Source organism: Macrobrachium nipponense, chromosome 1 (assembly GCF_015104395.2).
Source record: "Macrobrachium nipponense isolate FS-2020 chromosome 1, ASM1510439v2, whole genome shotgun sequence".
Classification (NCBI taxonomy): Eukaryota; Metazoa; Arthropoda; class Malacostraca; order Decapoda; family Palaemonidae; genus Macrobrachium; species Macrobrachium nipponense.
In genome coordinates, this window is record NC_087200.1 from 11,442,722 (window position 1) to 11,460,008 (window position 17,287).

Sequence of the window (17,287 nt, forward strand, 5' to 3'; positions counted from 1 at the left end):
TTTTCATTTCATTCTCAAACAAAAAAGAATTGATAACGGAAATAAATACGGATAAGAAGGACGAGGGAATGCAATATTAGAAAAGTTATAGATATGATTTACGAGTATTGCAAATAGATTTATTGACGAGTATTCCAAACCAGGCATTTACAGGTTGATATATTGACGGAAGCATACCAGAATAAATCGTCATTTCAAATTACGAAAAAAATGAACATGAATCGATGTTCATTTTGCAAAACTCATTTTCAAACAGACTAATGAATCAAAGGAAATTATTCCCTCTGAACATGAAAGGTTAATGTTAAGATCCACTACATCAGGTTAGCGCCACTAAAATCAACATGTTGAAATAGGTCACGGTTAAATGACCATTAGACTCTCTTATATAGGATTGTAGTTTTAGAGTTAGCTGGCCTTATGCCAGCACGAGCTCTTGCTCCTAGAGCAACAGCCCGTAATTGTAAAGGATGCAATGTAATGTTGAAGTGATGCACACTATCAAAAATATATATATATATATATATATATATTATATATATATATATATATATATATAGATAATGGTGTATATATATATATATATATATATATTATGTATATATATTTATATATATATATGTATATGATATCAATATGCATATGTATATTGTATATGTATATGTGTGCGTGAATGTCTGTTACTGTAATAAAAAAGTATAATATGAAGATAAAAGACACATGAAGCACTAAAGTGCAAATATATAGTGTATTATGGGCCTTTTATCTTTATATATATATATATATATAATATAAATATATATATATATATATATATATACATCGAGCTACAAATGTCTTTTAACAGCTAATTCGCTCTACCTCGGAATTAATATATTTCTATATACGTCAACAGTATATGTATGAAAATATATGAATTCCGAGGTAGAGGGAATTAGATATTAAAGAACATCTTGTACCTCGATTTATGTATATGAATCACGGCAATGTGATATGACTATATATACATATATACGTACTCCAAAACGCATTTTCTAATTAGATGTCGCGGCAGAAGAAACAGCAAACAAAAATGAATGCAAAGAAAGTAATTAAAGTGGAAAAAAAATAAAAAATAAAAAAAAAACATCACATATACCTACGTAACTTGAAAAGAATTCTTCCTTCAAACCCTGACATCATATAATCTGCCAGAGACTACTCACGTGATCTAAGGAGATGGCATCCCTCAGCAGCTCTTGGGGGGAGGAGGGGTAGGAGGAGGAGGAGGAGGAGGAGGAATCGGTGGACCATCCAGCCCGGGCCATCATCAGAAGCATCCAAACAATGGAACCCAAGAGAACCTGGTCCTTCCTTGACATCCTGTGGGAGGGGAGAATGAAGTGTCAAGTTTCGGTACATTCTCAAAATTTCCCGATAATTTTTTTTTTTTTTTTTTTTTTTAGCGAGGAGTTTTGGAAAGCGGAAATACACATGCACACAAACAGATGCACACATAAATACAGGCATGAAGGCTGACACATGCACGCACATATGTATATTAGTATATTAGGGGCTGGCTCTCGAGAGAAAACATCCAGTGGACGGGGAAAGCCGAATTCATCTCAAAATGTCTAATCATTTCTTTTGGCTTTTTTCTTAGCGAAGAGTTTTGGCTAGAGCATATACACACGTACATAAAAATGCACATGATAAATATAGGCATAACTATACACGCATACGTAAATACAGAAGCATAATTGAAGGCCTAAATATATACATGTACGTAAATATAGACACATATATATGTATAGATACTAGGAGTAGATCTGCAATACTAAATATAGACACACACATATGTATAGATATTAGGAGTAGATCTGCAATACGTAAATATAGGCACACACATATGTGTAGATATTAGGAGTACATCTGCAAGAAGGAACACACATACGTAAGTCCAGAGACACACATATCAATAGATATTGCATTATTAATGTGCCGTTTCCCCTACTGGCTCTAGAGAGAGAAAACATCCGGTTTTGTCACATTCTAAAATTTCTTCAAATTTCATGTTTTTTTTTTTTCCTTTTTTTAGCGAATAGAATAAATACATTCAGACATAAATACTGACATAAATACACACACATATATAAATTCAGACTCGCAAAAATACAAGGATAAATATATACACTTATATAAATACACTCACATTAAATGCAGGCATAATTATACACACATGCATAAATATATACACGTACACACATACGTACTTGTATTGCATGATTAATGAGACGTTTCCCGTATTAGGGGTTGGCTCCAGAAACACAACAAAGGTTACCAACTCAATCATTGTTTGTTTGTTTGTTTGTATGTTGTTTTTACGTTGCATGGAATTCAGCAACGGGACCAACGGCTTTCCGCGACTTCCGAACCACGTCGAGAGTGAACTTTTATCACCAAAAACACACATCTCTCACCCCTCTATGGAATGCCTGAGAATCGAACTCGCGGCCACCGAGGTGGCACGCCAACTGCGACGCTTCAATCACTGTTGAAATGCTGAATCGTGGACGAACGTGAACTGCTTCCATAAATGAGAGTTGGGTAAACAGTCCCTTCAAACATGGAATACATGGCTCCCAAATACGCTCCAAGCCTCTTTCCAACATTCTACCCATATCCTGCTACCTACTTTGCTCCAGCTATTCTGTTCTATTCAGCCTTGCTTTCTAATTCCTGCACGAGATTCTAAGATTCTCTTTACTGCCACGGCAATCAGTACACTCCTATCAACAACTTATCCAGCATCATATATCCTTTTTGTAACTTTTCGTATCCAATGGAGGCGTAACGCCTACTCTCAGATCGACTTTCACCCCAAACCAGTCACTCTCCCCCGCTCGTATTCTCACGCAAGCTTTAGTATCATCATATGCACTTTCGCCCACTCTAAACAATGCGTAATTCATATTATAGACCCTCAGTGATTTCCACATTATATTTCATCTGATTCTATCTTCAGATTGCTTTTCTAGGTCCGTCAGTATTGAATAACTGTTTCCTACCAAAACACTGATCGATACACCCTCTTTATTGTTTAAACTCGCACTGTTCTCCCCCCTTTCATCCTTCTGTCATCTGATTAACTGTCTGACCCAAAAACAATACTATGCACCCTCCGAGTGTATTGAGATATGTTATGCCCCCAATTTCCGCGTGTATCTCCTCATTCGTCTTTACCCTCGTATAAATGAAAACTGATTCCTCTCAAACAATCCTATGGAACCTTTGCCTCAACAACACATACCTTCCACACCCTGGTCAGCCACTCGATCAAGGTTCCATTTCCATTGCCTTACTTCAGCATATCATTTGTAATCCTGTTAACTACGACATTTAAGATATATATATATATATATATATATATATATATATATAATATATATATATATATATGTATAATATATATATATATATATATATAATATATATATATATATAACACGAAAGTTTTGGTCTCGCTTTTGTATTCATAGAGTAACGAGAATGGCAATTTTAACACTACTTTACTTTTTTTATATAGAGTCGTAAACACACACATACGCACATCCAGAGAGAGAGAGAGATTGAGAGAGAGAGAGAGACGAGGAGAGAGAGTGGCCTACGAACAACAACTGTGCTATTTATATATGGTGTATCATATTTATTTTGGGTATATATATGATATATATATATATATATATATATATATTATATATATATATTAAAGTATAAAATATATATATGTATCTATCTATCTATCTATCTATATATATATATATATATATATATATATATATATATTATATATATATATATATATATATATATATATATATATATATATTAAAGATTAGTATAGATATATATAATGTGTCTATCTATCTATTTATCTATCAACAGATAGAAAGACAGATACATTATATATACATATTTTTACAGATTTTTTATCGTCTCATCTACCCAGAATTTATTAATTTCTTTTAGCTCAGGCCAGTGATCATCATCTTCCATTCGTAGATGGGGGGGGGGGGGGGGGGGGGGGGTGGGGGGGGGGGGGGGGGGGGCGAATAAGACTCCTGTCAGCCTTAGGGACGTATCCCAAAAGGAAGTGTGTGTAGCTAGATAGGTACTTCGTAGGCCTACTCTTAAGATCTTTTATCCTGTGAACCTCTTGCTGGCGATATGCTCTGTTTCCAGGATGGCCGCCGGAAGCGGGGATAAGCTGACCCCAACACCTAAGCTTCGCACGGTCGCACGGTCGCACCTGCATTCGTGACTCAGTCCACTCGAGTCCGTAACCTAGGACAGATGTCCCAGACAGCCTCCCCATAAGGCCTACAAAAGGGCTAACTGGCACCCCAGACCGCAGACAAAGCAGATGCCAAATTCTACAAAGGTCCACTTACTTAAGGCATCCAAGTACGTCTTGTGATACAGACATATTGCCAGTTCTTTCCCTCCGAGTCAAGTGACTTCTCCACATTTTCAATTTCGAACTCCTAATTCTCAAATGACATCCCTTTGTTCCTTTTCCTTGCCTCGTGGCCGCTTGCCACCTTTTGTGTTCGTCTCAGACAGACAGAGTTTTCATGGAATATCTCATTTAAACACTAGAGTTCCTTTCCCCAGTGTGTTAGATAAAATTGAATAACTGTAGCTTGTACAAAAAAATCTTTATTTTATGCTGTGTCTAATCTGGGAACTTCCAGATCTACACACGAGTCACGTGTCCGAGTCTCCCCACTTACAAGTGCTGCCTTAATTTGAAAACCAGCATTGACGTTAATCTGATTTTAGCCAGCTCTCCCCTTGTGAGAGATAAGAGTGGCCCACGTGCGGCCCAGTTGCTTTGCCTTTCAACTGTCGTGTAAATAAATGCAATGTAGATTAATCAGCTGGTTTTTAATGGCGACCTTCCTCTAGAGTAAAAAATAATCATATCAATCCTTTTTTAAGGTAAGTTTCAAGTAAGTTATTCTGCATTTTCCCTCAAATATTTTCCATTTACGTATTTGGGCTCTCAAGGCCAAGCCCACACGTAAAAATATACTTATATCAAAGTATATATATATATATATATATATATATATATATATAGCATATATATATATACCCATACCCCTACATATATAACATATGTGATATATGCATATATATATATATAATATATATATATATATATATTATATATATATATATAATATTATATATATATATACTATATTATAACCCACCCAAAATATGTCATGGGCAAAATAAACCTGCCCATTGTAGATCACGCAGTATTCAAGTAACTGAAGTTTTACCATAAATATTCTTAGTGTGTGTGTGCGTACGAATCTATATAAAAAAAAGTAAAGTTGGTTACAAATGCTATATCTTGTTACTATATGAATACAAAAGCGAAACCGAAAACATTACTTCTCTCTCTCTCTCTCTCTCTCTCTCTCTCTCTCTCTCTCTCTCTCTCTCTCTCTGTGTGTGTGTGTGTGTGTGCGTGTGTGTGTGTGTGTGTGTGTTTGAGCAATATATTCTAATATGAACACGCTATTAAGTTTACATTATTTGATGGCCTTGTTCGAATAAATGTTAGACATGTTACAATAGGGGAGTAAACATGTGTGTGTGTGTGTGTGTGTGTGTGTGTGTGTGTGTATGAATATGTCAGAATATCAGGGAGCATTTGCCTTTTTTTTTTATACTGCACATAAAGTTCCGTCAGTGAACGTGTAGGTTATATCAAAAGAAAAGACGTTTTTATTTTCGAAAAAAAAAAAATTATCAATGATCTCTGAGTATATTTAAATACATCCAACACCTTACTACTTCTTATGATGTATTTCCTCATTCTTTTCCATACAGTAACAGGCGAGAGTTTAATGAATATGTTTAATACATCAATGATTTGAATATATCCCACAATTTACTAATCTCTTAGATATATTTAAATACAACCGACACTTTAATATTCCTGACGATATATTTCCTATTGTTTTTATATATATACATGTTTGCATGGAACCAGCGGTTATTCAGCAACGGGACCAACGGCTTCACGTGACTCCCGAACCACATCTCTCACCCCTAAATGGAATGCCCGAGAATTGAACTCGCGGCCACAGAGGTGGTGTTAGGCCAACGCCTATACCGACCACGCCCACCGAGGCGCTCTAATAAATGTTGTGATATGAAAAGCGTCAAACATTTCCATCAGTAAGAATTCGTTTGAAATCTCTCATCAAACATTGATAAATCAGCGTTTCATTTTTTATGTTAATAGATTCTCATTATCCAGAGCTCCAGTGATGCGATTTCTCTCTCTCTCTCTCTCTCTCTCTCTCTCTCTCTCTCTCTCTCTCTCTCTCTCTCATACGTTAAAATAATCGTTCAGCGTTTCTGTAAATATTATTTCCTGTCAATATACGAGTATCAAAGGGATAACAAAGCCATTTAATTTCCAACTCATCTCTCTCTCTCTCTCTCTCTCTCTCTCTCTCTCTCTCTCTCTCTCTCTGTGAATTGACTTTATACGATGGCAAAGAAAGTAGGCCGCAAATAATTACCTTGATACAATATGAACAAGCGAGACCAGGACTATTGCCTCTCTCTCTCTCTCTTTCTATATATATATTGGCAAGGGAATGTACATTATAAACGCTATTTCCTGATACTATATTGATACAAAACCCCTACCTGCCAATACATCTCTCTCTCTCTCTCTCTCTCTCTCTCTCTCTCTCTCTCTCTCTCTCTCTCTCTCTGTACTGTTGTATATTGGCAAGGGAAAGTATATTGTAAACGCCATATCCTGATACTATATGGATACAGAACCCCTCCCTGCCATTACATCTCTCTCTCTCTCTCTCTCTCTCTCTCTCTCTCTCTCTCTCTCTCTCGGATACAGGGAATAACAAGTAAATATATCTCATAGCGTAAATACATCAAAAGGTTGGCGGGGTATAAAATGCAAATCGGATATGACAGAAAAACCGAAATATTTCTCTCAATCCTTTTTGGCATTTCTGTCCACGACAAATCATCGTAAATTCAGGGGTAATGTTGCGTAAGTCTCATTAGGCAAATACTAGTTTGAAGGTTATTCCATGCGGAACTTGAATGAATACTGGAGTGGGGGAACATCTGTGCCATTGACGAAACAACGATGCAAATGAATGGGGAACACTTCCTCGTGACTCGTTCGGGTCACAGATGAGTGAGGATTCATTTTGATGTCTTATCGCTTCATCATAATCATGGTTTGTTTTTGTTTGTTTGTTTGTTTGCATGGTGTTTTCACGTTGCATTGAACCAGTGGTTATTCAGCAATGGGACCAACGGCTTTACGTGTAGGTTACTGATAATTATAATCGTATAGAATGCTAAATTGGAAACTAAGCTACGGAGACAATTGCATTAGCCTTAAGTTATGGAGTCCGTGAAGAGTAGAATTATTGTTCTACCGTTTAGGTAGGTTCGTCACCGCTCTCCTACCAGAAGTAATTTGAAGGAATGATTACTGATTACTTCAAGACCCGTATCGTTCACGAATGAGTGAGATCAGTGCGTTTCAATCACTTCGCTTACATTTTTACTATTAATTTATTAATCTGCTCATTTTTTTGTCTTTTTAAATTAAAGATCCCTTCTTTCTGCATTTCCTTTTCCCTTTTGTTACTACTTCCTTATAAACGCCATGTTCTTTGGAAGCTTGAATTTCAAGTCAATGGCCCCTGTGAGTTTGTTCTATGTGAATAGGGTTCATCTCCCGAATAATTAAAAATGATAAAAATAACAAAAATAATAACAATCCCATACATGAATGAATTCTGTAAACACTACACTTCAATATATTATAAAAACAAATCACCAAATTTATCACATACATATCACAAACAAGTTGAAAATCCAACGACCTTCAATGGCGTATGAGGCTGGTGAAGACTACAACGTAGTTGCTGACATATATTCAACTGTGTACGATTAGTTGCCGACATTTTTATGATGCGCTGATGACAAACCCTTGAGGAAGAAGTCTACCATTATAATGATCCATCCTTCTTACAATTGTCCTGAAGGGAGAGAGAAGAGAGGGACAAGGCCTTTAATCCTTAAATGGGTGCGAAAGGAGATAATGCATTTCCTACTTGTGCGTATTTGAGGTCGCGTGTCAGTTGTTATTATTATTCAGGAGATGAACCCTATTCATATGGAACAAGCCCCCCCCCCCCCCCAACAGGGGCCATACCCTTTTATGTTCAAGCTACTACGGAATATAGTGTTCGTTAGAATGAAGTCACAGGAGGTACTCGAGAGACAGAAAAGAGAGATCAATTATTCGAAAACAAATAAATTAATAAACAAATAAATTAATAAATAAATAGTTTGAGTAAATTTCAAACTACAGGAAGAATTGTTTAAGGGCAGTAATGTACTGCATCTTGAGCTCGAATTCTCGAGGTTCCAATTGGGCTACTATTTTCAGGGAGAGTGTTCCACAGTCCAACCGTGTAAAATCAAGGGATCTCTGGAACTGAAGTTCTAGAGAGAAGCACATTTACAGCATATGAGTGCTGCTTTTCAGCAAATCTGGTCACTCTCGCAGGGGAAGGGGATCATGAATCAATTATGGATGTGATATAACTGCTGAAATAAAGATACAACATATACAAAACTGACAAACAAAGATACCTTCCCTCACGGTCCAAGTCGTAACTGCAAATGCCAGGAATGGGAAACCTCCTACCACTGCAGACCGTTCACAAGTTACACCAAGTATGGTTAAAGCTTCAGACTCATTTAGCAGAGTTCCATCCACACTGAAGGGAACGATGGGGTCAACAAATATTTCAGTGCGAGATCTACTCATCAAGTCTTTTCGTAAAAGCATACATCACTTGAAAGTTGAAGGACTTCTCTTCTCAATAATGATTATGATGAACTCAGCCATTTACAAAAGAGGCAGGTAAAGTGTTTTGGAAATGACAAAGTATGAAAATCGACACAATTCTTTAATCTGTGGACTGAGGGCCCTGTCCTGCTGCCCCTTCAGAGGGACGTCATAGAAAGAATAGACCTTTGTTGTCGTAGACTTCTTCTACAACGCTTTGTCATAAACATGTCATAAACACTGCCGGCAACTTATCGCACACAAGTTGAATACATGTCTGCTGCTTGCTTGGCAGTCATAAGCAGTGCTTTTTACAAGAACTTAAGAGGCCTCTTGTCTAGGTAGGATGTAATAAAAAGGTAAGGTAGAACCGGGGAAAACGAAATGAGTGGACGAATTCCAATTGTGTCATATATATGATATCTATTATCATTAATAATACATATATATATATTATATATATATTATATAATATATATTATATATATATAATTATATATATATAATTATGGATCCGGAAACTTGGATCACAAAATACACAAGACGTTATTGCCATGTATAAGTAAAAGGTAAATGCCACGGAGGAAGATGAACCAGGCAGTTCTCGTTTTTTTCATTCTCCTCCTTGGTACCTTACCCTATTTGTTACATTATATAAAAATATTATATAAAGCAATATATATGTATATATATATATATATATATATAATATATATATATATATATATATTATATATATTATCTGTATATATATATAATATATTATATAAACTTGTTCACGAAGTATATAAAACGTGATGCTGTGTAAGTAAATGGTCGTGTTATACCAAAAGATCTTGGCATTCTCGTCTTTTTCCATTTTCCGTGGTATTTAACCTTATGTATTATTTTATATGGGGTATATATATATATATATATATATATATATATATATATATATATATATATATATATATATTAATATATATGTCACGCTGCGTTGGCGATAATGATGTATGTAGATATTAAAATCATATACCGTTTCACCTGTTGTGCGTTGGACATTTTTCCGCTCGAAGGTCTTGTGAGTTAGGAAAGAACTACTATTAGGTGTCAGGTCCTACGAAGCCAATGACTATCAGCGCTGACGGAGTCGACCATCAGCTCTGGAGTCTCTCCGAGGCAAAAGGAACATTCCTTGCTGGTGGATGAGAGGTTGTTCCGATGGGCGGAGCCAGTGAAGGGTTTTTGAGTACAGGTTAAATTACTGAACCACAAAAGCTACTAGGAAGAAGACCTGCTACCTGCTGTCTATGTAGAGGTTCTTCTGGGTTGGCAGTAAGGTTGCCAAAAATAAAAAAACTGTTTCCAAAGCCCGAATGGAATTTACCATTTTTCGTGTGTGTAACCTGTATTGGATTGTTTTTATTTTACTTGTGACTTGCACATTTGATTTCTTTTATTTCCATTTTTTTCCTGAACCATCATATGTGTAACATGAGAAATCCCATAATAATTTTGTTTCTTTTTCCTTCATGTTTCTCAGATGTATCGGTGAGAGGTCACTAAATACAGGGAACTTGACAGTTAATAATGATTAAGCATTTCGGCTTTATTTGACTTCTATGATATGGAGATTGGATTTAATGGCTATAAACTCCAATTACTTCGTTTAACCTCATTTAAAGTATAGTTTTCTCAATAATTTAGCTCAGAAGGAGAGAGAGAGAGAAAGGAAAGGGTATTTCTTTTTGTTTTCAGCGGCAACAGTAGGTGCGGGAGTCATTTAAAGATATTCGCTTCTTTCTTTATGTGTGTATACATATATGTATGTATGTATGTATGTATGTATGTATGTATAAACTGTACAAACAGTATACTTTTGAAAGTCGACCATCTCCCATAAACAAACATAAACAAAGGGGCCACTCAATTTGCATACAACCAATTCTCCCTGGACTTCCTGTGTCTCGAAATAGGAACAAATACATATAACTGAAGCGTTGGCTACTCCTAAGTTGGCTGGCTGTGATTGTATACTTATCAGGACAACAAATACAGACGAGGAAACCATTTTCGTAACTGATGGACGAGACGTCTCTCAAATGAGGCGAAGCTGCTATGTTAAAAATTGACAGCTAACGTCAGCAGCTTCCGAACGAATAAGATGAATAAATGTGGGAAAATAAAAAAAAAATGAACTCGTTGAGAAAATGTAGAGGGAATGAAAATGGTTAGATGTACCAAAGGGATCCTATCATTATTATTACTATTCTGAAGATGAACCACAGGGGGCTACTGACTTGAAATTCAAGCTTCCATAGAATGCCATGGTGTCCACTTGAAAGAAGTAACAGAAGTCACAAGGAGTTACAAGGATTAGGATGTCTCAAAGACTTGTTAGTCCATCCGAGGAGACATCGTGTGCTACTTATCTGTAGGAGCAGGTTTTACTGTGCATTCATCAGCATACCCGTAACCTTGACTTGAGTCAGACATCATTATACACGCCATTATACACATGACCTTTGGTAGAGCATCGAGTACCATCATTATAGTCGATATTACACTCACATAGCCTCAAGGAAAACATCGCGTACTATCATTATGTACATCATTGTACATGAAACCCTACCTTGAGTAAACTATCACATGCCATCATTATACACGTCACTCGACACGAAATCCTCACGGACCGTCATCACACTTGTCATAGTACACGTAACCTTGGCTGGATTAAACCACCACGTACGATCATTAAACACATTACCTTGACTAAACCATTATGTACCATCATCATACTTTTCATTATACACCAAACCTCGAACGATCATCATATACATAACTTTGACTTAACCAAACCATTATATGCATATCACAAATCATTATATATATATATATATATATATATATATATATATATATATATATATATATATATAATATAATACGTATATATATATATACTCAAATCACTATATATATCAATGTGCACGTAACCTTGAGTAAATCATCACGCACCGTCATTATACACGTCATCGTACACTTGACTGTACCATCGCGTACTAACATCATACACACCATTATACACATAATCTTGACCCACGTAAGCCATCGCGCACAATCATTATACGCGTCACAGTAAACCAAACCTCGACTTGACTAAACCACCTAGGGGCCGGATCAATGGTGGAAGACGTTATCGAAACTACGTCAATTAGAGCCATTTTTAGCCCGTCTACGAAGAAAGGGAGATGCTTTACGATATCCGAAAGGTGCACAAAAGGTCCGGAGGAGATCCGTATGAAGACGTTTCACTCATCCGGACGTTAAAATCAATTCCTCTCTATTGTGGGCTTTGTCATTACGTACTACAACCCCCCCCCCCCCCCCCAACCCCCATGGCACCTTCCAACCGCTCGCTGGCTCGCTTGTTAAAGGTTGCTGTTGAAGTTATGATTATGGTTTGGGGATTTGCGCTTTGCTTTTTTTTCTTTTCAGCTTTGTTTATTTGTATGCCGACAGATAAGAGACTCTTTCCGAGAAATCATTTGGTGAATGAATGGATAAATAGGGGACACGTATTTGTCTACTACCTATTTGCCTATCTACGTTGGTATATATACGTGTATTATATATGTGTATGTATATACATATATATATATATATATATATATATATATATATATATATATATATATATACTATATATATATATATATAGTATTGTATTGTATATATATATATATATATATATATATATATATATATATATATATATATATATATATTTAGGAGCTAATTCGTATCATACCATGATGGAGTTTCCCACTGTCGAACCGTGGCGAACTATGTACAGGATGTCCATAAAATCCCAGTACCATTACAAGTATTTACTGCTTGTAATGGTGACTGGGAATTTATGGACACCCTTATCCAACCATGGACCTACAGGGTGTCCATAAAGTCCCAGTACCATTACAAGTATTTATTGCTTGTAATGGTACTGGGACTTTATGGACGCCCTGTATGTAGTCCGGTTGAAATCGGAGTTGAAGGTGTGCGAAACGGATATATACATGCACGCATATCTTTGTTACGATATGCTTGGTGCAATGAATCCTGTAATAGATTGCTCACTCTGGGGCAGACCACAGCAGCGCTCGGTCGAACAATGGAACATCTCGGGAATCGGAAATTCCCAAGCTGAGAGTGAGCAGAGACTTTGTAAAATGATTAACTTTGAAGAACTTTTCTTTGCAGACTACGTTTTTTCTATTTTTGTTCACTATCCAGTTCCGTGTGATGTTTATTACCTTTTCAATTTCAGAAATGTTTCTGTGGACCCGTGTTGACTGATAGAAATGCTCATATGTCACGAGCATTCGAAATGGTGTGTGGAAGTGGTGTTCACGTAGTTGGAACTGACCCACTCACATATAGGACTATATGTGTCATCGACTTACGGTGGTTAAGACGAAATGATTAGCGACGATGATGAGTGGCGAGGGTTTTTTATTTCCATTTTTCTATTTTGTTTGAAATAAGGGTTCACTCATAACGCCTCTACTCTCTTCTAGTTAATCATTAAATTTGCAAAGTAAATTACATTCTTGTAGCTTAGGGCTTAATTTAAATGCTTAGTTTAAAAAGAAGGTATGAGAGAGAGAGAGAGGGAGGGGCGGGGGGCTTCTTCCCAGCTGATCTTGCAGATGCCGACAGCGACTTCAGGTGAGTAATTCTCTTTCAGAGAGTTAACATATATATGTGTGTGTGTGCGTATGTGGAGAGAGAGAGAGAGAAGAGAGCTTAGATTCAGAGAACTCGGGCACTTTACTCCATTCAGCGCTTATTATAACGGCGAAATAAAAGGGAGTTGGGTGATTAAGGAATTAAAAAAAATAATAAAGGATGAAGTGCAAGCCACTAAAGGTGGAAGTGGGAGGAAACCTATCCATTTGCATTTTTAAGTAATAGTTAGAGGGTTTGACAGTAAGATGGAAGAAAGTCTTTGGAATGAAGGTGAGAGAGAGAGAGAGAGAGAGAGAGATTGGATGGAAAGGAAACGTGAGGGGAAGACTAGATGTTTTCATTATCATTTTATTCCAACATGGGAGACAGATTCTCAGCCCACTCTGTCAACCACCTTTGATTAGATGAGGCGAGACTCACCAGGCGATAAATTTCGACTAGGCCAGACACACACACCACACACACACACACACACACACACTCCAAAACCCGGCCCAATCCACTCACCCACCGACCCACCCACACCCCGACCCCCATTCCTCTTTCTAAAACCCATTTTGGTCAAAGGGGTGCTACCCCTGACGCTTTCCTACCCTAATCACTCACGTCAACAATCATTGTTTACCTAGCTTCGCCGAATGTTGACGTTTTCAATATGGAACACTCAGAATAATATATAGCAGAACTTAGGCCGGAGGTCAAGTGCTGGGAACTATGAGGTCATTCAGCGCTGGAATGGAAATTGGGAGCATAACGAGGATCTAAAGGTGTAACATGAGGAAACCCCCGCAGCTACACTATGAAACAATTGTTAGGAGAGGGTGAAAAGCAAGATGGACGACCGAGAATATGAACGGAAGTACAATAAAAGGAATGAAGGGTGTTGCCGCCAGGGGCCGAAGGGACGCCACAAAGAGCCTAAGGGAGACATTCAGAATGCACCTCAAAATAATTCTTTATATTTGATCAGGTATGCCAATAAATTACACATAACCAATTAACTAAGCCAAGCACTGGGCGATTTCAGCCTTTCAGCTCCACAGACGATGAAAAACAATCGCTGGAGTGGTTGGACAGCAAGATGGAAGAAAGACATCGGGAATGGAGGTACAGTAAAAGGTTTTGACATGAGGGGTCCGCTAAGCGCCTAAGGATGAGTTTACACTAGCTTCACCGCATGCTGCATGTGGAAGACTCGTCACCAACTCCTCCCAAATTCTTGTTAGCCCCCCGCCTACTGGACTGCTCATTAGGGTGAGTTAGTGGTGTGGCGAGAGTCTTGATGAGCGGTCGAGTAGGCGGGGCTAACAAGAATTTGGGAGGAGTTGATGATGAGTCTTATGTATGATCAACTCCTCCCAAATTCATGTTGGCCCTACCTACTGGACTACTCATTAAGGTGAGTTAGTGGTGTGGCGAGAGTCTTGATAAGCGGTCGAGTAGGCGGGGCTAACAAGAATTTGTGAGGAGTTGGTGATGAGTCTTATGTATGACCAACTCCTCCCAAATTTATGTTGGCCCTACCTACTGGACTGCTCATTAAGGTGAGTTAGTGGTGTGGCGAGAGTCTTGATGAGCGGTCCAGTAGGCAGGGCTAACAAGAATTTGGGAGGAGTTGGTGATGAGTCTTATGTATGCAGTGTGCGGTGAAGCCTAGTGTAAACTCACCTTAAGGAATACAGCGAACACCCCTTGGAAATGCCTGCACTTGAGGGGCACTGACGGCACTACTCCTTAATTGTAGTTAGGTCTGTCATGTAATGTTGTTGGCATTTTGGGGGGATTTTATAAACTATACATTTTTGGAAAGCTTATGACACGAGGATTCCAAAAAGCTACGTTGCCAAATCTTTCTAGGGCATCTTGGTGAGCCATCTTGGCGGCCATCTTGTATACTGAAAAATTGCCTCTTTACAAAATCTAAATTTTCAGCTGTGAGATTCGCTTTTTAGTCTGTAAATACAAATTCATTTACAGAATCATTATTTTAATCTTAACTAACACTATTGTGATTATTGTATAAGTTTTGAAATATTTGATAAAAAAAATTCTCATCTAAAAATTTCATTATCGAACATTATCTTAACACATATTAGATAATGACTGTCTCTGTCAAGTAAACAGGAGTACATGACGCCTTCAAATATAACAAGTGTGTAAGTGTACTAGACAGGTTTACATGAATGCAAAAACATCACTCTACCTGAACAGTATAACTACTGTACCTACACTCTCGTGTTTATAATGGAACATTTACCAACATCACTTATAACTTTTAAGATACAGATTTGATAAAGACAACAACCATTGGGTTCACAGCTACTTCAAGAGCCAGAATGGCCAGTCGCGACCCATCCCCACAGAATGATGTCTTCTTCAAAATTATAAGTGATGTTAGTAAATGTTCCATTATAAACACGAGAGTGTAGGAACAATAGTTATACTGTTCAGGTAGAGGGATGATTTTTTCATTTATTTAAACCTGTTTGGCACACTTACACACTTTTTATGTTTGAAGGCGCAATGTACTCCTGTTTACTTGTCGGAGTTAGTCATTATATATTTACGTACACTATGGCTATAACCTTTCGCAACCATTGTATTATGATAATGCTCGATATTAAGAGTTTTAGATAAGCATCTTTTTTTCAAATATTTCAAAACTTATACAATAATCAAAATAGTGTTAGTTAAAATTAACAATAATGATTCTATAAATGAAATACAAACGTCACAGATGAAAACTTAGGCTTGTAAAGCCGCCATTTTTTACTATACAAGATGGCCGCCAAGATGGCCGGATTTGGCAACGTTGCTTTTTTGGAATCCTCGTGTCATAAGCTTTCCAAAAATGTATAGTTTATAAAATCCCCCCCAAAAATGCCAGAGTGTATTTCAGAACATGGCAGCCCTGACTATTCTCACAGAAGCATAAAATAAAAACTGACTCTTAAGTATAAAATGTTCACCATTTCCCAACAAAATTATTCACAAATACCCTTAGGTAATGCCTACAGCGTACTATGGGAAGTGTTCTGACGGCACTACCCCATTACGGTGACCGATAGACTTGAAATTTAATAGAAGGAATTAGCCAATGATGCGTAAAATACTGATTGACTAAATTCGTGTGAAATGGAATACATCACGCATGTAATTCACGTCACTGGTTGTCAAGTAAATAACAGTATATTTACGATGTGGCTCACCTGAGATGGCTCTCTCTCTCTCTCTCTCTCTCTCTCTCTCTCTCTCTCTCTAGAAAAGGATGATTCGTTGCGTTAACTAAAACTGAAGAGCTACAACACATCCCATTGCGGGAACTTCTTTACATACAAGATATGTGACACGTGGAATAAACTGCCACCAGAAGTTGTCAACAGCAACACGGTGGAAGAGTTTCAAAGAAAGCTAGACAAAATCATTAGAAGGAGACTGTGAATGCACAGTAAAACCTGCTCCTATAGATAAGTGAGCACAGGTTGTCTCCTCGGATGGACTAACAAGTCTTTGAGACATCCTAATCCTTGTAACTCCTTGTAACATAATTTTTTTATAAGATTTAAAGGTTCAAAAACTGATTCATATTTCATTCAAAATAAGCTCGAGGAAAGTGTCTCTCTCTCTCTCTCTCTCGTCTCTCTC

At 37.3% G+C, this 17,287-nt stretch overlaps 1 protein-coding gene across 1 annotated transcript in view; it reads right to left on the minus strand.

The window, feature by feature from the left end:
* The window catches only part of LOC135219124 (secretin receptor-like), a 260,998-nt gene that overhangs the window by 214,966 nt on the left and 28,745 nt on the right, over nucleotides 1-17,287 (minus strand). Inside the window, exon 2 of the mRNA XM_064255577.1 lies at nucleotides 1,206-1,362. Coding sequence (XP_064111647.1) covers nucleotides 1,206-1,361 — 156 coding nt within the window. The 5' untranslated portion in view covers nucleotide 1,362. The remainder of the gene's footprint in view (nucleotides 1-1,205; nucleotides 1,363-17,287) is intronic.